Source organism: Vicugna pacos, chromosome 1, assembly GCF_048564905.1.
Source record: "Vicugna pacos chromosome 1, VicPac4, whole genome shotgun sequence".
Taxonomy (NCBI): domain Eukaryota; kingdom Metazoa; phylum Chordata; class Mammalia; order Artiodactyla; family Camelidae; genus Vicugna; species Vicugna pacos.
The window spans coordinates 124,480,859-124,504,492 of record NC_132987.1 but is presented as its reverse complement, the minus strand read 5'-3'; the positions used below and the strand labels follow the sequence as shown (position 1 = coordinate 124,504,492).

The 23,634-nt window shown below is 44.6% G+C and overlaps 1 protein-coding gene across 8 annotated transcripts in view; it reads right to left on the bottom strand.

The window, feature by feature from the left end:
• Positions 1–22,729, bottom strand: part of DIP2A (disco interacting protein 2 homolog A) — an 82,026-nt gene extending 59,297 nt beyond the window's left edge. For all 8 annotated transcript variants that reach the window (XR_012076892.1, XM_031678605.2, XM_031678743.2 and 5 more), the window contains exons 1-3: positions 22,440–22,729; positions 15,100–15,171; positions 7,167–7,286 (exon numbers count right to left, since the gene is read on the bottom strand). Coding sequence is in view for 7 of the 8 variants with exons in the window: in XM_031678605.2 (XP_031534465.2) it covers positions 7,167–7,286; positions 15,100–15,171; positions 22,440–22,530 (283 nt within the window). In the remaining variant the exon portion in view is untranslated. The remainder of the gene's footprint in view (positions 1–7,166; positions 7,287–15,099; positions 15,172–22,439) is intronic.
• Between the last annotated feature and the right edge of the window lie 905 nt (positions 22,730–23,634).

The window sequence follows — 23,634 nt, the reverse complement described above, 5'->3', positions numbered from 1 at the left end:
CTGCGGCCAGACGGCCGGTGGGCACGGGGACCCCACACACACAGCGTTTCTAAGTGGAGCAGGGCCTGATTGTCTATTCCATCGACCCTCCCTGGAAACAGAACTCGTGAGGGAGAGAGGAGACCAAGGAAGCGAGGGGAAACGTTGCAGTCCTGAACTGAATGGAAACCGTCAGCATGAACGCCCATGGCATTTTATCTTTAACTAGTATGACTTACCTCCGTCCGCTAAAAATGTCCAGAAACAAGGACCAGCCCAAAAGCAAAGAGCATCCCCAGCACCTGGGCTACGGTCTTCAAACACCAGCCTCACTACAAGGACCCCGAGGAAGGCAAGTTCCAGGGTTGGGGGGCAGGAGCATCTCATCCCAACATCCTAAAAGCACACGGCCCAACAACACAAGTTGGAGGGCGTGTGGAGCTGCTCCCAGCGGCTAAGGATGGGCATTTGAGTGTCACCAAAGGTAAACACTGGCCAGAACTGAGCACCAACTACGTGCTGAAAACAAGGTGAAAGAAAAGGCAGGAAGGAAGGGAGGAGGCAAAATTAATTGGCTGCCATCGGAGGAGGCTGGTGACCCAATCCACTGCTTTGTAAACGGAAATGGAAATAAATGCAAAGAGTTGAAGACTGATCTGGGCTCTCCTGTACCTCCGGCAAGCGAGCAGGACTTCGTCCTCACAGAAGCAGTCAAGCCTCTGCAGGGAGTCACCACTCTGCCACCCCAATGAACTAGTGGTCTGCCAGCATCCCAGGAAGACAGAGAATCAGGCCCATTGTGTGTCATGGTGCAACCTGGAGAAGTCTTAGGAACAATGTGGACCCCAATCGACCTGTCGGAGCCTAGGGAGCTGAGGGCAACCCTCTCAGAGGAGCCGCCAGACCACAGCCCAGGCCCCGGGACCGAGCTATCAAAAGGCTGGAAGCACATATCAACCACCGTGATGTGTATATCTTACTTGGTTTTGAGCCCAAATAAACTGTTTTTAAAAGCCACATGAACATTTGGGCATTTGATACTAAGGAATTATTGTTAATTGTTCTGTAACAATGGTATGCACCTTTCAGAGATACATGTCTTCTTTTCAGATACAGAGACCAAGAATATTGTTAAATCTAAGCGAAATAACATGATCTCTGAGATTTCCTTCAAAACCACACAAGAGGGGAGGAAGCAGTGGTCAACAATGAATCCAAGACTGAGCACGGCTGGGAACTGCGGGGGCTGGACAATGAGTCCAGGAGGTTATTACACAAGTAAGTCTGCTTCTGAACATGTTTACATTTTTCTCCAACAAAATGTCTTTAAAACATTTAGAAACATTACAGTAACATGGCTCATAGGGTGCAAATCGGGAAAGATGAAAAATTCACACCTAGACATTAAAATAAAATTTACAAACAGCAAAGACAATGAGACAGTTCTAGAAGAAAGCTTCCAGAGAGAAAGAGTAAATCATCTTGAAGGATCAAGAAACAGACTGATTTTACTCAAAAGCAACCACTGGGCACAGGAAGGCATCACAGCTGAAGAAAAAAGTGTCAAACCTAGAATTTTATAACCAGTGAAACTATCCTTTAAACCTGGGTGTCTAATAGAAATATTCCCAGATGATGTTTTGTATTTCTGTGGTATTGGTTGTAATTCCTCCACTTTCCTTTCTTGTTTTGTTTATTTGTGTTCTCTCTTTTCTCTTCTTGGTGAGCCTGGCCAGCAGTCTGTCAATTTTGTTTTCTCTTTCAAAAAAACCAGCTCGTGGTTTGATTTTTTCTAATTTTTTTAAATATCTGTTTTATTTGTTTCTTCCCTGATCCTTATTATTTCCTTCCTTCTGCTGACTTTTGGTTTTGTTTGCTCTTCTTTTTCTAATTCTTTTTGCTGGTAGATTAGATTATTTATTTGAAATTATTGTTCTTTTTGAGGAAAGCCTGTATTGATTGCTATGAACTTCCCTCTTAGGACTGCTTTTGCTGCATCCCATAGATTCTGTGTGGTTGTGTTTGCATTGTCTTTTGTCTCAAAGTATTTTTTAATTTATTCTTTGATTTCATCATTGACCCATTGGTTTTTTAGTAGCATGTTGTTTAATCTCCATGCTGTTGTTTTTTTCTCCTTTGTTCTTCTGTGGTTGATTTCTAGTTTCATGGCATTGTGGTCAGAAAAGATGCTTGAAATAATTACTATCTTCTTAAAATTGTTGAGGCTTCTTTTGTGCCTGAGTACACAATCTACCCTAGAAAATGTTCAAAATGACAGCCTACATAATGGGAGAAAATATTTGCAAAAGATGAAACTGACAGGGGATTGATCTCAAGAATATATAAACAGCTCATACAACTTGATAAGAAAAAACCAAACAACCCAATCCAAAAATGGGCAGAAGACCTAAATAAGCAATTCTCCAATGAAGACACAGGAATGGCCAACAGGCACATGAAAAAATGCTCAATACAGCTAATCATCAGAGAAATACAAATCAAAACTACCATGAGGTATCACCCTACACCACTCAGAATGGCCATCATTCAGAAGTCCACAAACGATAAATGCTGGAGAAGATGCGAAGAAACAGGAACCCTCCTACATTGTTGGCGGGAATGCAGTTTGATGCAGCCATGGTGGAAAACAGTATGGAGATTCCTCAAAAGACTAGGAATAGACTTACCATATGACCCAGTAATCCCACTCCTGGGCATATATCCAGAAGGAACCCTACTTCAAAAAGACACCAGCACCCCAATGTTAATAGCAGCACTATTTCCAATAGCCAAGACATGGAAACAACATAAATGTCCACTGACAAATGACCAGATAAAGAAGTTGTGGTATATTTATACAATGGAATAATACTCAGCCATAAAAAATAATAAAATAATGCCATTTGCAGCAACATGGATAGCCCTGGAGAATGTCATTTTAAGTGAAGTAAGCCAGAAAGAGAAAGAAAAATACCATATGATATCACTCATATGTGGAATGTAAAAAAAAAAGACAAATGAACTTACTTATAAAACAGAAACAGACTTACAGACATAGAAAACAAACTATGGTTACAGGGGGGATAGGGGTGGGAAGGGATAAATTGGCAGTTCGAGATATGCAAACACTGACTGGTGTGTATAAAATAGATAAACAAGTTTATACTGTACAGCACAAGGAACTATATTTGGTATCTGGTAGTAGCTTACAGTAAAAAAGAATATGAAAATAAATATATGTATATTCATGTATGACTGAAGCATTGCGCTGTACACCAGAAATTGACACAACATTGTAAACTGACTAGACTTCAATTTAAAAAAAAAGGTAAAAAAAAAAATCCCAGACATAAAACCGAAAACACTCACGGGAGACAGTGCTCAGGAGAGAGAGAAATCTAGGACCCCCTGCAACTGATCTGGCAGTGGCCGTGAGCACACACTGTGAACTTTACTGCTGTCTTAGAAACAAACAAAAACCTACGCACAGATAGCACAACTCATAACTAAAAACCTAGACAATGCCAGCACGACAGGGTTAGGGTTAGGGTTAGGAACAGATCCAAGCAGCTCAAAAACCCCAGACACAAGAAACAAAGAAAACTACACCAAGGCACATTATAACCAAATCACTCAAAGCCAGTGGTAAAGAGAAAGAATCTAAAAAGTGCCAGAGGGGACTCACACACACAACACAACAATGATAAGGAACAACCTGGAGGAATAACAATCCTGATGCCAACAATTATTGTCAAGCTGCAACCACTGAGGGAGCACAACTCCACTATAAAGACAGACAAATTCATCAACAGAACAGGACAGAGCCCAGAAAGAAAACCACACGCACAGGCAGCTGTTTTTAGACGAGGAGCAAAGGCAACACTTTCCCAACAAATGGTTCATGGGCTTTTGAATGACTGCCATACTGACTGGTGTGAGGTGATACCTCATTGTAGTTTTCATCTGTATTTCTCTGATAATTAGCGATATTGAGCATTTTTTCATGTACCTATTGGCCCTTTCTGTCTTCACTGGAGAATTGCTTAAGTCTTCTGCCCATTTTTGGATTGGGTTGTTTATTTTGTTGTTGTTGTTATTAAAGTTGTATGAGCTGTTTATTCTGGAAATTAAGCCCTTATCAGTCTCATCTTTTGCAAGTATTTTCTCCCATTCCATACGCTGTCTTTTTGTTTTGCTTATGATTTCCTTTGCTGTGAGAAAGCTTGTATGCTCAATTAGGTCCCATTTGTTCATTTTTTGCTCTTATTTCTATTGCCTGGGTAGACTGACCTAGGAGAACACTGCTAAGATTTATGTGAGAAAATGTTTTGCCTATGTTTTCTTCTAGGAGGTTTAAAGTGTCTTGTCTGATGTTTAAGTCTTTAAGCCATTTTGAGTTTATTTTTGTGTATAGTGTGACAGAGTATTCTAACTTCATTGATTTACATGCTGCTATTCAGTTTTCCCAACACCATTTGCTGAAGAGACTGTTTTTTTCTCCATTATATATTCTTGCCTCCTTTGCTGAAGATTAATTAACAGTAGGTCTGTGGGTTATTTCTGGGCTCTTTATTCTGTTCCATTGATCCATGTCTGGTTTTGTGCTAACACCATGCTGTTTGATTACTGTAGCTCTGTAGGACTGTCCGAAGTCTGGGAGGGTTATTTCTCCAGCTTCATTCTTTTTCTTCAGTATTGCTTTGGCAATTCTGGGTCTTTTGTGATTCCATATAAATTTTAGGATTATTTGTTCTAGTTCTGTGAAAAATGTCCTGGATAATTTGATAGGGATCACATTAAATCTGTAGATTGCTCTAGATAGTATGGCCATTTTAATATTAATTCTTCTAATCCAAGAGCATGGGGTGTCTTTCCGTTTCTTTAAGTCATCTTTAATTTCCTTCATCAATGTTTTGTAGATCCCCACTTACAAGTCTTTCACCTCCTTGGTCAGATTTATTTCTAAGTATTTTATTTTTTTGGATGAGATTTCAAAAGGGATTATTTCCTTACTTTCCTTTTCTGGTATTTCATTGCGAGTGTAAAGAAGTACAACTGATTTCTGTATGTTAATCTTGTGTTCTGCTACCTTGCCAAATTCTTTCAACAGCTCTAGTAGTTTTTGTACGGAGCTTTTAGAGTTTTCTATATATATGTCATGTCATCTGCATATAGTGACAATTTTACCTCTTCTCTTCCAATATGGATCCCTTTTATTTCTTTTTCTTGCCTGATAGCTGTGGCTAGGACTTTCAAGGCTATGTTGAATAGAACTGGTGAGAGTGGGCATCCTTGTCTTGTTCCAGATTTTAGTGGGAAGGCTTTCAACATCTCACCATTGAGTATTATGTTGGCTGTAGGTTTGTCATAAATAACTTTTACTATGTTGAGATATGTTCCATCTATACCCACTTAGGTAAGAATTTTTAGTCATAAATGGGTGTTGAATTTTATCAAATACTTTTTCTGCATCTATTGAGATGATCATGTGGTTTTTGTTCTTTCTTTTGTTGATGTGGTGTATCACCTTGATTGATTTGTGTATGCTGAACCATCCTGTGTCCCTGGGATGAACCCAACTTGATCATGGTGTGTAATTTTTTATGTGTTGTTGGATTCTGCTCATATTTTGTTGAAGATTTTTGCATCTATGTTCATCAACGATATTGGACAGTGGTTTTCTTTTTTGGTAGTGTCTTTGTCTGGTTATGGTATCAGGGTGATGATGGCTTCATAGAATGAGTTTGGGAGTATTCTCTCCTCTTCAATCTTTTGGAAGAGTTTGAGAAGGATTGGTATGAGTTCTTCTTTGTATGTTTGGTAGAATTCCCCAGTGAAGCCATCTGGTCCTGAACTTTTGAGGTTTTTTATTGCTAATCCTATTTTGCTCCTACTGATTGGTCTGTTCAAATGACTTATTTCTTCTTGGCAGATGAGAATCTTTGTGACCTTGGGTTTGGCAAAGATTTCTTAGAGACAGGAACAAAAGCACTATTCATGAAAACAAACTGGTAAGATGGACTTCATTAAAATTAAAAACTGATACAAAAGCCACGCTAAGAGAATGCAAAGACAACACAAGGCTTGGAGAAAATATGAGCAAAGCATATTTATGATAAAGGTCTTGCTTTCAGAACATAAAGGATGAGAACCAGATACAGTTCCCAAGGGCAGAAGTAGCAGTTCATCAGTGTCAGTTACCAGGAGACGGACAGGAGATGGAGGGGAGGGAAATGAGGACAGGCAGGGACTAGAAGGAGATCTTCACAGGACCCCACTTGTGGAGCATGTACATGCGTGTGCTTTTGTTGTACCCAGGGCTAAAGAAGACGATGTTCAGTGAAATGCTGATGGCCCATCACAGGATTCAGATAAGGTGATATTTCCTTTTGTCCTTAGATTTGATGTAATATCTTGTACTACATGTATCATTTATATTATCAGAAAATAAACTATTATATTTTTTAAATGTATATTAAATTGGTAAGAAATTATTTGATCAAAAATTTCTCAGATTCCTTCATCACACTCCCTTGTTGACAAAACAGTTAAAATCTTAATGTTCTTTTTAGGTATTTTATAAATGTCCTTTTCTTTACCTCTGTTGGATTTTTTTCCTTATATAAAGGCTTACTGAAAGAGTTTAAGTATAAAGGAAATACACAATCACACAACAGTGAGAATATTGTTAAACAGGTGAAAGTGTATTCAAAAGTTATTGATATGTAATTTATAACTGAAGGCATGAATTTTTTCAATGGGTGTTCTGATAACTTAAATAAAATGCCAGAGACAAAGTTAAATACTTATAAAAGCACTGATAGAGTGGCAGAAACCTAATTAGAAGGAAATCTCCAAAATCAGAAAAAGAAAAAAAAAATCCTAAAACACCTATAGTAGTAAAGCTGGACCCTAACGAAAAAAACCACCAACCCCAACCGCAAAGATCTAGGTAGAAAGATGGACACAAACATTTACAGAAACTACTCTGATAGGGAAAGGAAGGGTTCTTATGAGCATCCCCTAAGAGAGCACTCACACTCAGGCCAGATGAAAACCTACTAAGTTATGTGGAAATTATATTTTCTCTTGAAAAATATGATGTGGTAAATTATCATTCAAGGGGAGACAATTTCTTGAGCGGAGACGCAGTGTCCGAGCGGGGCCTGCGGGTCTCAGGTCCCTACCTGACCTGAAGCGCTCGTCCCGGGCGTTGCTGGGCCGTGGCTTCTGCTGTTTGGCTGCTGGGGCTGTGGCTTGTAAGGACCCGGAGGTCCTACTCTCTGCTTGTAGAGATGGATCTACTCCTGAAACACAAGGTTATGAAAACATCCTGTGTCAACAATTTGTTTTTCCAATAATGGAAACAGCACACACTGCTCACAGAGCCGCATAGCACCCATGACCAAGTGTATGCACCCTGTGGTGGCCCCCGACACCCAGGAGACCCTGAATCTGGAAGCCAGGATGGGGCCGTCAATGTCCCTCCAACCCCTTGCCCACAGCACCCAGCCCAGCCCTGCCTCGTCACCCATGACCATCATGCAGCTGGCCCTGAGCCCAGCAGCACAGCACATGCAGCGCCGGGCAGGCCCTCGAGGGGAGGCCCTCGGTGAAGTGGCCCATGTCACTCTTCCTGGCACTGTCCATGGTGTCAGCAAACCCAGTGGGAACAGCCCACCCCATCATGGGGTGTTGCCAGCCACCTCAGATAAGCAGAGATGTGGAACCGGAGAAAAAGAGTGAGGGGCTCAGGGGCTTCAGGGGCTGCCTGCCTCAGCCTGTGACGCTTGCTGTCTCCAAACCCCACAGGAAGATGGCTCTCCATGCCCTGTCGCAGTCCCCTGGGCTCTCGCGTCATGGCCCTGACACATAGGCCATCGGGACACTGTGGGTAAGTAAAGGAGTGAGGTAGCGGTGTACAGGGTCATCAGGCAGAGTCCCGATGCTGTCTGGGTCCTAATTTGCTAGCATCTGAGAACAGCCCAGAGCAGAGCCTTCAGTTGTGCTTCATCAAAAAAGTCTTTATTTTTAGCTTTTGTTTCAAGACGTCTCATAAAAACGGCTGGCAGGGACTCCAGCCCTACCAGCTCCCCAGCCGCTACTGCTCCCTGGAAAGCAGCAGCCCACCATGCTCGAGCCCAGATGGGTCGTGACCTCTGATGGACCCAGCATGGCAGAAGTGATGTTGGGTGATTTCTGAGGCTAGTCATGAAAGGTCCCCCGGGCTGTCTGTGAAGACACACTGAGAAGGCATGTGGGAGGACAGAGGGACAGAGGCTGGTGGGGACAGCGCTCTGCTGCCTGAAGCTCCCAGCACTGGGCCACAGCTGTGATGGAAGAGCCCTCCCAGGACACTGGCCCTGGCTTCACAGACATGGAGGAGTGGCTCTCTGAGTCTGGCCACCTGCAGGTTTGTGGGCAGAGCAGATGCTGTTGCTGTTGTTTTAAGCACTACGCTGGGGGGTGCTAGTTTTGCAGCTGACACAACATGAAGACCCCCTCTGGAAATCGATGTTTAGCTCTTCAAAATTTGAACGTATACACGTATATGTATATGTACATACACATGCAAACATACAGAAATATTGATCATCACTGCTTCTGGCTTTTTGTTTCCTGTGACTAGATAAAATTTCTTTCAAGTTCATGGTGAGAATACACAGAACCTCATGCATTTTGGGTTATAAACAGGCACACTGCAGTGACGTAGATGCATGTGGACCTCCGTACACTTGTATTCCAAAAGACAGTGATTCCTTTATTCATCAAAGACATAAAACCCAATGGGAAGTCATTGGTTCAAAGAGCAGGTATATTTTTAATCTTAACAGATAACAAGATACCTTTCCAGAGAGATTACAGCGATCGCACTCCCACAATATGCCATTTCCCCACATCCTTGTCAGCACTGGATGCTACAAGTTTCACAGTTTTGCCATCTGGTCGGAGAAGAATGGTTCGCTAACCTGCATTTCCATCTACTAGGGAGGCTGAACATACCCTGATGTTTATGCCCAACTGTGTGTCCTCTTCTTTGAGTATGTTAACTTGATACAGTAATGAGCCCTAGGGGCTGGGGATACCCAGTCAGCTGGAGGCACCACCTGGGCTGCGTACCTCCCAGAGCAGCAGCCCAGCTACCACAGCTCAGTCACCCTGCAGTGTTTTCGTTTCCGGGGAGCCAAGAAGACCTGCCTTTCTTTTCCTTTCTAAATTCTAGGTCTCCTATCTTGTAATCCCCACTCAAAGGTTATTCAAATATTCTCCCGAATTTTGTAAGTTCTGAAATTACAAACATATTTAGAGCTTTAATCCTTCTGAAGTTCATGTGCACTAACGGTGGGGAGGAAGAGGGTCCCCGCTGCCTGCAAAGGGATGGCGCCAGTTATTAAATGAATTCTCCCTCCTTTGAATTCTCCTCAGTCATCTCCAGACCCCCTTCTCTTACACTGATCGGGCTGTCTGCGCCACACCAACCTCCTGTTGGGACCATCAAGTGTATACGACCTGGTTAACACCCTGAAGGCCAATCCTTCTCACTGGTATTCTTTCTCGAAAATGTACTGACTACTCTCAGAACATTTCTCCTTCAAATGTGTTTTTATTTCCAACTCCAGGTTTAGGGGAAAAAAAATCAGCCACTGGTAATCAGACTGGACTACAGTTTGTTCACAAGTTAATTTAGAAACTGTTACTTTCATGATACTAAAATTTTCCATTTAGGATACTGGTATATTTCTTCATATTTCAGGGTCTTGGTTATTTTTCAAATAGATTTTATGAGCCTAATATAGCTTCTGTGGCTTTCTTGCTAAATGTAGTGAAAAGATCAGCCATTATGAATGTGAGGTTGTTTCATTAACAGAAACACACCCAGAGCTCAGTTCTGGTCAAGATGGAGGAGTGGTAGGACCACGAGCTTGCCTCTCCTTGCAACAACAATGAAACCACAACTGAATGCTAAACAACCATTGAAAAAAGACTAGAACCTAGCAAAAAAAGATCTTCTGCAACTGGAAACATAAAGAGGGAACCACAGCAGGACGGTAGGAGGGGGTATGCTCGCGATATAATTGGGCCCCATACCCCCGAGGTAGGAGAACCACAAGCTGAAGATTTGTTAAGTCGCAGAGGCCCTTCCACAGGAGTGAGAGCTCTAAGGCCCATGTCAGGCTCCCCAACCCGGGTTCCAGCATTGGGAAGAGAAGGAGACCCCAGGACATCTGGTTTTGAAGGCCAGGGGGGCTTGGCTCTGGGAGCCTCATGGGACTAGGGGGAACCAGAGACTCCATTTGCTTGGGAAACATACACGGAAACTCACGTGCATCAGGTCCAAGGGCAGAGGCAGTGATTTCATAGGAACCTGAGCCAGCCCTGCCTGCTGGATTTGGAGGGTCTCCTAGGGACGTGGGGGACGGCTGCGGCTCACTCAGGGGACATAAAAGCTGGTGGTGGACATTCCAGGAGTGTTAATCTACATGAGCTTTCCTGGAGGCTGAGGATCTTGACTGGATCATCAGCACCAAGACCGAGTCCCACCCAACAGCCTGTAGGGAAGCCTCAGGCCAAACAATATAGAGTGGGAACACAGCCACACCCATCAGCAGACTTCCTGAGCCACAGAGGCCTCTAGACACGGCCCTACCCACCAGAGGTCCAGGACCAAGCTTCACCCAGCAGTGGGCAGGCCCTGGCTCCTCCTGTCAGAAAACCTGCATAAGCCTCTAGTCCAGCCTCATCCACCAGGGGCAGATACTAGAAATAAGAAAATAATAATCCCAAAGCCTGTGGAAGGAAATCCACAAACACACAGAAAGACAGACAATATGAGGTGGCAGAGGAGTATCTCCCAGGCCAAGGCACAAGCTAAAATCCCAGAAGAAGAAGTAAGTGATGAGGAGATAGGTAATTTATCTGAGAAAGAGTTTCAAGTAATGATGGCCAAGATGTTCAGAGAACTCAAGAGGAGTATAGATGCACAGAGTGAAGTTTTTAGCAGAACTGGAAAATATAAAGAATAGCCAAACAGAGTTGAAGAATAAAATCACTGAAATGGACAACACTCTAGAAGGAACCAAGAACAGACTAAATGAGGCAGAAGAACAGATCAGTGAGCTAGGAGACAGATTAGTGGAAATCACTGCTGCAGAACAGAAGAAAAGAAAAAAAGAAATGAGGATAATTTAAGAGAACTCTAGAACAACATGAAGCGCACTAATATTCACATCATAGGGGTCCCAGAAAGAGAAGAAAGGACCTGAGAAAATTTTTGGAGAGATAATAACCGAAAACTTCCCCAACTTGGGAAGGAAACAGTCACCCAAGTCCTGGAAGCGCAGAGAGTTCCACACAGGATCAACCCAGAGAGGACACACCAAGGCACACAGTCATCAAACTGACAACAGTTAAGGATAAGGAGAAAATATTAAAATTAGCAAGAGAGAAGCAACAAATAACATACAAGGGAGCTCCCACAAGGTTATCAGCTGACTTTTCAGCAGAAACTCTGCAGGCCAGAAGGGAGCGGCACGGTCTATTGAAAGTGATGCAAGGGGGAAACCTACAGCCAAGAACACTCTGTCCAGCAAGGCTCTCCTTCAGACTTGAGGGAGAAATCAAGAGCTTCACAGATAAACAAAAGCTACAAGATTTCAGCACCACCAAGCCAGCTTTACAACAAATGTTGAAGGACCTTCTCTAAGTCATCAAACCACAAGAAAAGAGAACAGAAAGAAGAAAGAGAAAAAAAAGAGATCAACATAAGATTGCTTTGGCTGTTGGGGGTCTTTTGTGGTTCCTTATAAATTCTGGAATTCTTGGTTCTAGTTCTGTGAGGAGTGTCGTGAGTATTTTGGTGGGGGCTGCGTTGGGTCTGGATTGCTTTGGGCAGTGTGGCCATTTTGATAGTGTTGATTCTTCCAATCCAAGAGCACAAGAAAGCTTTCCATTTCTGCGTGTCATTTCGGTTTTCAGAGTACAGGTAACCTCCTTGGTTAAGTTTATTTCTAGGTATTTTGTTGTTTTGATGTTATAGAAATGTCTCTGCCAGTTATAAAATTCTGGTTTTAAAGTGAAAAAAAAAATGAACGAAGGGCTGGAAATGGCAAAATATTCTTCTTTCTTATGGGTATATATCTATATATATATACACTGCATCTCCATTATCTATTTAACTATTGATGTGCACTTAGGATGCTTATATATCTTGGCAATTATAAATAATGTTGCTGTTAATAGCAGGGTGTATGTATCTTTTTGAGTTAATTCTTATTTTGTGGTTGGCTTTATTCCTTCAATAACTACGTAAGTTTAAAAAGCTAAAGCTCTAAACATTCTCAGAAACCATGAACAGTACATATATGTAAATTAAAAAATGTATGTGCAGTTAAAAAAAATGATCTAGCAAGACATGAAAGACATAGAAGAAATTTAGAAGACATATTACTAAATGAAAGAAGCCAGTCTGAAAAGGCTACAAACTGTACAATTCCAACCAAATGACATTCTGGAAAAGGCACAGCTACAGAAACAATAAAAAGATCATGGTTTCCAGGGGTTTGGAGAGAGGGAGGGAGGGAGGGAGGAATGAATAGACAGAGCACAGGGGATTTTTAGGGCAATGAAATTATTCTGTATGATACTATAGTGGTGGCTACATGTCATTATGCATTTGTCAAAACTCATAGAATGTACATCAAGAGTAAACCCTAATGTAAACCATGGACTTTGGTTGATAATAATGTGCCCATGCTGGTTCATCGATTGTACCAAATATGCCACAGTGATGAGGGATGCTGAGGGCAGAGGAGTATATATGTGTGGGTGGGGAGGGCTATGTGGGAACTCTGTATTTTTCTGCTCAATTCTATCGTGAACCTGAAAACTGCTCTAAAAGAATAAAGTCTGTTATAAATTAATTAATTAATTAATTAATTAATTAAAATAAAATATTGACATTTGTTAATCAACAAAACAAAACAAAACAGAAACACTGCCAGAGAAAAGCTATTGATTCTTGCATATTTATCTTCTGTCAAACCAAAACTCTTACTAATTCTGATAGTTAAGTAAGCAGTCACTTAGGTTTTCAAGGTATGAAATAATACTACCTGTGAGTGAGCATGTCGGTCCTGCGTCCACTGGCCAGCTCACTGCAATGCACTGGCAGTGGCCACCTGAGCAGAGTGCCTGAGGGCACACTGTGGGCCCTCCCACCCTCCTTGGACGGCTGCTGTTGGTGTCATGCAAATGGGCATTAAGATGTTTTTTAGTAGGGTCCCTCAATTTTACTCTGAGTCTGTTTTTGTTTTATTTTGGATGAATGAATGGCCGTACATATGAAGCTTCCTCAGCATTCTTGTTATTGATGTGTTATAAAATGTATCACACCGATACAGGCAGAACAAAGCCTATACTCAGTTTAAGAATTATTATACAGAAAAATAAATCAAGGTAACAACTGCACCAGTTAAGAAATAAACACTCAAGTGCCCTAGCATTGCCTGTGGCCCCTCCAGTGGCACCCACACAGAATGTGTGCCCACTTCGGGGAAGGCACTTCCCTCCCTGTCTTTTTCTACCAGTTATGAAAGGCTCCCATGTGGTGCCTTTCACATGCTCTTTAGTTTTCCATGGCCATATTCCATGTAACCGTTTCTGTCATTCCCATTAGGGGGCTCATCCTTGCTGACACAGGTATGCCTTCTGCTGATGTTTAAGGACTTGGCAGTTGAGGGGAAAATGAATTTTGTGCGCAGAACCAAGACCACGTGTGGACACCCGGTGTCTCTCAAGGGCATGCTGTTCCTGAAGGGGAGCTGCTGGCCGCCCTGCAGTTCCACTGCTCTGCCAGCCCCATACTGTGCTCACCCAGCTTGAAGCCTGCCAGCAACCCAAGGTGAGTCTCGGTTTAGCTGGCATCTCTCTAACTACTACCGAGGGTAGGTACACATCTTTTCATTTGCTTGCTGACTTCTAGGGTTTCCTCTAATAAATACTTACTCAGGTCTTCACCCATTTTTCCACTGGGCTTTGCTTTAAATCATGTTGGGGGACTTTCTGGCTACTTAGATTAAACTAGTTAAAATTAAATTATAAGTCCAGTGTCTCAGTCCCACTACCACATCCCAGGTGCTCCATAGCCACACGTGGCAAGTGGTCAGTGTGAACAGTGTACTGGACAACGTAGCTGCAGACCATCCCCTTTATCGAGAAAGGCTCTGTTGGACGGTGCTGCTTTACAGGATCTGGACACCAGTCCTTTTTCTGTTATGTGTGTTAATGATAATCTCCTCCCACTCTGCGGCTAGCCTTTAATCTCTTCATGGTGACTTTTGATAAAACAAAACTCTTACTTTTAACACACTCCAGTTTACCAATCTTTTCCTTTATGGTTGCTGCTTTTTGCTATCTTTAGGGACTTAAGAAATCCTTCCCAGAGGATCACCTTAGAGATGGTGACAGTCTTCCAGTATGATCTTCCAAAGGTGTTACAGTTTTGCCTTTCACCTTTAGGCCTTCCCTACGCCTGGAACCGATTTGTGTCCGGTGTCGTGTGTCTCACATGTGGACAAGGAGCTGTGCCAGCACTGGGGGCTCCATGTTCTGCTCTGCTATCCAGCTGTCGATCCCTTGCCAAACCAGGCTGTCTTCGTGACGAAGGCTCGATAACTCTTCACACCCTAATCGGCAAATCCTCCCACTTCGTTCTTCTTTTTTAAATCATATTTTGAATTCCTTGGCCCTTTAAACTTCAATATAAATGTTAAAATTAGCTTGTGAAATTCCATCCAGGAACCTCTGTTGAAACACTGAATGTTCTGACCCTGTGTAGCAGTCTCAGGGGGAAGAACTGACATCTTCGTCATATTTGATCCAGGAGCAAGGAATGCTCCTCACTAAAATCATAAAATAATCACGGTCTACGATCATAAAAATAAAATAAATCCTATTTGGGAATGAAATCTATACAAAGCCAGAGCTATAAATTGTAATCTATGACTTTGGATTTTATAAGTTAGTATTAGATACACTATTTGCCCATACCTCCTTAATAAAATATGAAGCAGACCAATGTCAAACTTCTCAATCAGTTTCAGGATTGTGCGCTGGCCTTACCTTGAGCGAGCGGCACACAGTGTGCAAGCAGCTTTGCCCTTTTCTTCTCATACCCTTTCTGAGTGATGTCACCTGAAACAACAATGGAAAAATGGACTTATATTTCTTTTAAAGTTCCAAAACTTTTGAATGAAAAATTCATTCATAATGGAAAAACTGGAAACACTTAGGTCCTCCAACTGGTGGTTGGACAGACTAAGCCCGATGCATCCACACAGTGGAATGCTATTTGGCAGGAAAACGAAACTATTGACACAACATTTGGATAGGGTTTACACTCTAAGTGAAAAAGCCAGGCTCAAAAGGCTACACACTGAATGATTCCATTTACATGACCTTCTGGAAAAGATAAAATTATAGGGACAGAGAGCAGACAGTAGTTGCCAGGGGTGGGAGGAGGGAATGTTGACTACAGGGGGGACGGGGGGTTCTGGGGGCCAATCACACTGTTCTATACTCTGACTGTGGTGGTGGTTCCATGGCCTCTGTGCTTGTCAAAAACACAAAACTACAACCAGAAAGTGTGGAGTCTACTGTGTGTAAACAATACTTCAATTTTCAAAAACTGAGATCACCATCCCCCAGGAGCCGGTCGGAACTACAGACCCTGAGGCCATTCCCTAGACTGAGACAATCCAAATCCTCATTTTACCAAGATCCCCAGGTGACCCTGTGCAGGTTTCCAGCTGTGGAAGTACTGGTGTAAGGGCGTCCCTGGGCCAAGACTGCCCATCTAATAGATTACCATAAAGACGAACAGCCAGAAAAAGAATTAAAGCACCCAGGAACAAGACAGGAAATGTGTCTGCACGGAAACACTTCCCCAATATAAGCGCACCAGTTGGTTTCCGAGACAGAACTCAAAGTGCTCAGGGTGGTTCTGGCACCTTTTAAAGATTTTACTTTGACTGGAAATATATATTACAATTTCTGCTATTACCTTGTTCTTCAGGTGAACTGTTTTCAACAGAAAGCTTTTAGTGTTTTGCAAGCCCTCTAGGCACCCCCTCATCCCCTGACCCCCCATCCTCCCCAAACAAACAAGCCAAGTGGTGAGGCCAGGCTGCTGCTGCCGCTTCCTGAGTGTCTCACTAAGGATTTCCTCCAAATAAACTCTTGATTTGTTTTCCAAAGATCAACACTTCTGAATGTCTAACATCTAGATTAAGCCTCCAGGTAGACATTAACCCTCTACAGAAGGCCAGCCTGAGGTCAGGGAATCACTAGGTTGTGCCCTGCCCTCTGCAGAGAGCCTCTGCTCGGACAACTGAGTATTCAGCTGGGCCCCTCCCCACAGAGCTGCTCTTCACCTCCCCAACACTCTGATCTATCCCTCTCCTCGCCTTACCCCCACCCCCACTCCACAGGAAACTATTCTATTGCACTGAGTGCGTTTCAATTCGAGTATGTTCTGCAGAACGTATGCCTGCTTTGTGTCCACATATTTTGACTTTACCTGAATGACCTTATATAATAAATCTCACTCCATTGACAATCTTTTTCGCCAAGCGCTTCGTGTTTATCACCATCCCATCTATGATGCAATGAGCACACCTAAGCCCCTGCTGGCGGCAGTGGCCCTTGGACTGTGTTGTCCTCTTTAGACACTCACTAGACACTCATAGACCCCAATCGGATCCAGGATATGATTTATGATTTTGCTTAATGAGTTTCAACTTGTGAACAACTTTAAAGTACATGTGTTTTTTGAAACAATATCTACTAAAAAAAATTTATGTTCCTTTGGAATATATGAAAATATGTAATTAAGACAAATAAATCAAAACTTAATATTGCTACAATACACTAAAACAGATAAAATCCTATTTAAAAGCAGAGCATTTGATTTTGCAGGATATTTAAAAATTAAGTATTCATTTCCTAGAAACAGTGTCTTCTTATGTCCCCATTTCAAATGAATGATTACATGGTGAAGGCACCAAAGAGCCTTTCGAAAGGAAAAGTTCTAACTCCCTGTTTGGTGCTCATGATACCCTGAAAGCTGTCTGAACTAGTTGAACATAACCAGCTACAGATTTCAATGTGTAACCCGTTACCGTATTTTCAAGTATCCAATGTAGACACCAACCCCAAAGTGCCACTGAATGCCAAGCTCCCAGCCACAGAGAACAAAATAGAACCCAAAACAGATTCCAGCCCAAAACTAATGAACTAATAAAGGGACTCACATCCAAGGTTTCTGACCCCAAGTTCAGTAAACACTAAAGAGAGAAACAGCAGATCTGCTGCACAGAACCGGGGGAACCCTGACCACCAGCCAGCTAGTCAGTAAGTATAATTTTTAATGATTTTCAAACATATGTTTTTTAAGCTGAAATATCTGATTGCCCTGACAAATATAAACAGAAGTCATGTTCCACCAGACAACAGCTTTAAAAAATGTTATAAAAAGTATAAGAAATACATGATGACACCTAGGTCTTTGTTAGTGTTACATGGCCTAGCAGCTCTCAAAGGTTTTGGATTCAAGAACACACTCTTAGAAATTACTAAAAACCCCATGGAGCTTTTGTTTGTGAGCTATCAATGTTTATCATATTAGAAATAAAAACTGTGAAAATTTTTTTAATTTAATAATTAATTTTTAAAAATTTATAATAAACCTACCATGTTAACATAAAGATATTTTAAATAAAAATTAATAGATTTCCACAGCATTTACTGAGCACAGGTATTGTTTTACTTTTACAAGCCTCTTTAATACCTGGCTTCGCAGATGACAACTGCACTCTCTTAGTTCTCGTACCCACGTCAGCATTCAGTGGGCTGCAGAATGTGGGGTTGCAGTTTATGAAGCAAATCCAGTCTCTCACACACACACATGGCTTGGAAAAGCGGGGAGTATTTCAGTAGCTTCTTCAGATCGTTGTGGACATTCTTCTTTGATACCACACCAAAATGAGGCAAGTGGTAGTTTCTTAAACAACAGTTGCAACATAGAATCTAAAACCTTATCAATGAACTTTTCCTGCTGATACACTGCAACCCACTGGTCTACTTTGAATGGATCCTTCACCTATGTGTGAATTTGTAACATGATGCACCGATCATTTGGAAAATACTGGTTCACAGAATTCTGCAAATCTTCCAAATGTCAACACATTTCATTAAATAGCATTAGTAACTCACGTTCATTAACTTTGCCACTGAACCCATCAAAGAAGTCCTTAAGGACTGAGAAGCTGTCAAGCTCATGGTAGCAGATACAAATTTTAAATTTTAAAATTTTTGCTTGAAAGTATAAATTTATAACAGTTGTTCTTCATTTATTTTTCAGAAAATGTCCGCCAAATACCCATTCTGAATAATTGCAGTTTGTCTGCCACTCATTTTTTTCAACTAAAAATCATGCTCCACAGCAAAAGCAGCCAGTTTGTTCTGCAGCTCAAACTGCACAACCGCTGCTCCTCACACAGGCCTGGCCCGCTCAGTGCGGCAGACATGCTTTAGTCACCTCCCGTTCCTCACTAAGAGACTAAAACAGTACTCGCGGTTGAGATTTAAACCAACTGTCCCTGCTTCAGCAAGGAAGGACATGTCTAAGTCAGAGTGGCACTGATTTTACTGTGAGCAGGGAGGTGATGAAGAATGCAATGACTTCAGTGTGGTTTGGGGCCCCTGCTACAGTTCGCACCAAGGCACCAGCAGTTTTACTCACCATTGCTTCTGCACCATCAGTACAAACGGAAAACAAAAATGACATCTTCCTTCATAGGCCCCCAGCAAGAGTCTTAGGGACTCCTGAGAGGTGTGTGAACACAGTTTGGGAACCAGGGCAGATTGCTTCTGGAAGGAAATACAAGAAATGGATAACAGAGGCTACCTTTGGGGAGAGGCTAGGGGTACGAGGGAGGCTCACTCCATCCAACATTTCCTTTGAACTGCTTCATTTCTCTGCAATGTGTGTCTGCATCACTATTTTAATGCAATATTGTGCAAAGCCTTATGACCACTGGAGAAACAAAGCTAAACCTGACCACTGACAGACAAAACATGACCAAGCACCCAGCAGGTATCAGCAATTACTGAATGAATGAATACATACAAATAAGAAACACAAAAACCAAAAAGTGGCAAGAACTCCAAAACATGAGGCAAATTTGATGAGAATTCCGGGAAAGGAGCCACATCAGAGGTGATCAGGAAAGTGTCACAATGAGAAGACATTTGGGCTGGGCTTTGACAGGTGAACGGAATTTGGACATGAGCACTTCAGTATACCACAGAGTATTTCAGAAGCATAACAAACGTCTATTGATGTGAAGGCAACATCAGTCTGTCATTCTGAAAGCTAAGAATTACATGACAGATTTTAGAAATTAAAGACATTTGAAGAGGAAAAAGGCTTTGTGAAAGAAAGAAGGAAGAAGCCCCTTCCTCTACATCCATAGACAGAGCTCCTCCTCTTTGGGCTGACTCCATCCAGGCTGGGACCCCTGCACTATGAGAATGCAGGAAAACAAGAAACAGACTAAAGTTAAAGCTAGGGAATAGACCTATTAACCAGGATGAAAAAACAGGAGTGAGACAAATGTAACCTATTGTGTAAGAACTTCCTCTCTAAACTTCTGTAGGCCCCTGAAACAAAGAACAAACTTTATACCATCCTCCTCGTTTTTAAAACCGTTCAGTAGCAACAACCCCAAGATACTGTCCAGTACTGAAATCAGTCGAAGGTCATTTCATACAATAACTGGCAAAGCACAAGTGTTTAGGAATCTTTTTTTTTTAAAAAAAAGAAGATTATACCTCTAATAACCTCATTTCCATCCACAGGCATTTTAATATACTTTGAGGAGCCACATATGTGAATCCTTCTGAATATTTTCATGGAGGTGGGGGTGGGGGACTTCTAAGAAGAGTGAGGTTCTGCTCCACCTTTCATCCTCATCTAAATTTGAAGGAGACTCCTAAGTCAAGAAGGGTGAAACAGCCAGGAAAAGTCAGGAAAAAAAAAATCACAGCTGTGCTTTATTTCCCCCTAGGGAATCCATACCAGAAAGTCAACAAGCCTGCCCTGTGGGGAGAAATCAGTGTAGTCTAAAACCAGAACCTTCCCTGAGGGCGAGCCCCAATTTCAATGACCGGGGAGAATCCAGTGAGGATGCTGGAGAACAAGTCCACGTGTGAGTTATGAGTAAAGGCAGGGGCGTACCTGGGTACAGCTGAGGGGAGGTCGTGCAGGATTCTCAGTTACCCAGGTATTGAAGACTGATTATCTGTCTCCACGTAGGCAGCATTCTGTCTGTGTTGTTTGCTTTCCCCTCCAATCTGCCTAGCACAGTGTCGTCTCTAAGTTTTAAGCAACTTCTCGCTCAGACAAATGTGAGTGCTGTGAAGGCATCCTATTTTGACATTACTTTATTCTGAATTAGAAATTCATCCCCTTCCCCACAAAGGGGGAGGGGACAGACAGCACACAGAGCAAAGAGTCCCACTTTCTACTTCTACATGGTCGAAATGTAAAAATGATCGTGACGATGAAACTAAATGCGGTTGCTTTGGGACTATGTTTCATTAAAAACATCTTCCTTTTGCAAAATTTTTGGAGGCCTTGCAACCAATAAGGCTGAAAAAAAAAAACAAACAAAAACAAAACAAAACAAAAATCTTCCTTTAACCGTTAATTCCTTTAAAACCTTACCAGTTTCAAGGCACTTTCACATATACTATCTGAATCTTCACAAGAACTGTGGGATGTCAGTAAGGCTGGTGTTCACCTCCTTTTACAGCTGACCAAACCCAAGTTCAGAAATGTTATAATTCAGTGGAGATTCATGGGCACTTACCACATGGAACTGTGCGAAGATGCCAAAAACCTGCCTGAGACAAAGTCCCTATGGCAAAGCATCTCCAAGTCCAGCGGGGAGGCCCAAGTCAGCTACAACCACAACAAAAGCTGAAGCAGCCAACATCAAGGGTGTGGAAGCACCCTGGGACCAAAGCCAAGTATGATTATGCCCGAGTAATCGCTGACCTGTTTGGGCCAAAAGAAAGGTGTTGGGCCAATCCAGGAGGCGGCCAGAGGCCAGAGCTATGACCTCCTTGGCTGTCCCCTCCCTTCAACACTGAGTTCACCTCCTTCCTCAGCTCAGGCTGCGTTTCCAGGTTCTTGTCCACCTACATATAGTCCCACACCGTTTACACATCTGTACATCCTCTACATATGTCTAAAATGACAACAGCATAAACGATTCAATAGATAAGAAGCATTTCTTTTGCTGAAGTGCCAGTCTTTACGTGTGTTCCGTCACACAAATTATGAAGTTCTTTGAGGAAAGGACTTGATCTCATTTAACCATCAATGTCTAGAAAGAACTCAAACATACAACAACAAAACAAGGAATTGAGGGAATAGCAAACACACTGGAGCAGAAATTAGGAGCAATCTACAAAGACACATCTGAAATGTGTCAAATGTAAACTGTGTCTACTTGCTTTTCTCTAGATGAGGGCTGTACAAACCCAGGATCATTGCTCTTGTCAGAATCTTCCCTAAATTTGAGTTCTTCAGGTTCCCAAAAGCGTCTAGTCACCAACTCTTAAATCCACCCATTTCCCATTGTGCTTCCATTACAAAAATATGCCATGTATCACAGAGCTTTTAAAATTTTGTACGTGCAATTCAGGGCAGTTGCAAGCAGATGTTGCGTTACCTGTAAAACACCTGCCCCTAAGCTGGCAAGGCTTCAGCACGTTAGTGCGACCTGTGCGCACCTACCCGAACGACAGCTGTAAGAACCCGCGAGCCCAACCCCAGTCCGACATTCAACCTGGAATTTAAAGAAAGAATAATAAGACTATGGGGAAACGGATTCTAAAAGTTGAAAGCGTACTTAAGTTTCCGAACAGGTAAACATTCGGAAGCTTCCCCTCCAGACTTCAGGCCGGCCCCATGACCAACAACCACAGCCGGGTTCCACGCCGCGTCCTCCGGGCGCTGACGCGGACTGGGCGCCGCCCAACCCCCGAAGCCGAATGACTCTGAAGCCTAATTTGTAAAAACTCCCTAAAAGCGGCGGCAGCCCGCTCTGAGGGCCCGTACTCTGCACACGCTGGGGCGCTTCGGGCCTGACCCTGCTCTCGTGGGGGAGGAGGCCGCGGCAGAACCGGCCGTCCTTGCCCAGACCCCGCGCCCGCGGCCTCACCAGCCCAGCGCGGGGCCCGCCGCGCCCTGAGGCCGGGGCTCCTCTGGGGGCGGGGTCGCGGTGTGAGGAGCCCGACGGGGTGCCCTCCGGTGCCGGGGTCCCGGTGTGAGGGGCTGGGGGGTGGGTCCTCCCCGGGGACTAGGGTCGCGGTGTGAGGGGCCGGGCGCTCACCTTCCGACAGCTCCAGCTCCAGCTCCGCCAGGCTCTCCCGCACCTCAGGCGGCAGCGGCACCGCCTCCAGCGGGCAGCCGCGCTCGGCCATGGCCCTGTGGGAGGCCGGCCGGCCGCTTGCGCCGGGCGGGATTGAGCCGGGGACAGGCCGAGCCCAGGCGGCGGCGCGGGCGCTAAGTCGCTCCTCTCAGTCCGGCGACTCGCATGGGCCCGCGGGTAGCCGAAGCGCCGAGCAGCAGCGCGGCCTAGTTGGCTCCACACCCGCGCGGGCGCGGGCGCGGGCGCGGGCGCGGGCGCGGGCGCGGGCGCGGGCGCGGGCGCGGGCGCGGGCGCGGGCGCGGGCGCGGGCGCGGGCGCGGGCGCGGGCGCGGGCGCGGGCGCGGGCGCGGGCGCGGGCGCGGGCGCGGGCGCGGGCGCCGTCGCCGCCCTGCGCGTCCCCGACCTACTGGCCAGCCCGACACAGAGCGCGCGTGCGCGGCAGGAAGGGCGGGAGGGGAGTGCGCGTGCGCAGCGAGTCTCCGGCAGAGTGGGCGCCCCGGCCCCGCCCAGCAACACCGGAGGCTAGTTCCCATTGGTCCCGAGGACGCGGCGAGGCCGCTCAGGGCTCCTATTGGGAGAACGGGGAGAGCGTCACTCCCGAGAGGCTCGGCGCCGGCGACCGGGGTTTCGAGGGCGGGTAGGCTCTGAGCGTGGCCTCGGTGCTGCGGTCTCGGCCACGAGGCGCCCCTCACCTCGCGTTGGGGCAGCGAACCTCGGCGGGCTGGCGTCCGCGGAGTTCCCACAGGCCCCTCGGAGGGGCAGCGGGCACTGGCCTCGCGTCCGCGTGGACCGTGGGGCCCCGCCACACGCTGTCCTCCCGGCTCGAGCGGCCTCCCTCGCGGACTCTCGCCGCTGTGGGGGCAGCCGGACGCCCCGGGCCACTTCGACGTCCCGCGTAGACGCGCCGCGAATGTGTTAACCCGTCTGCCTTTTAAAACAGCCTCGGCAGGCACGGCACTGACCGGAAGCGCGCCCGCGGCCATTTCAGGCGAAGGGCAAGGACAGACATCGGGCAAGACGGACGTCCGGAGCCTGGGGGCTTGGTGCAGCTGAACTGAGACCGCTCGCCACCCCCGAGCCCTGGAGGGGCTGGTCCCCAGCGTCGGGAAGCCATCTGCCTGGTGCCGCCGTGGGCTGTGCTGGACCCACCTGCCTG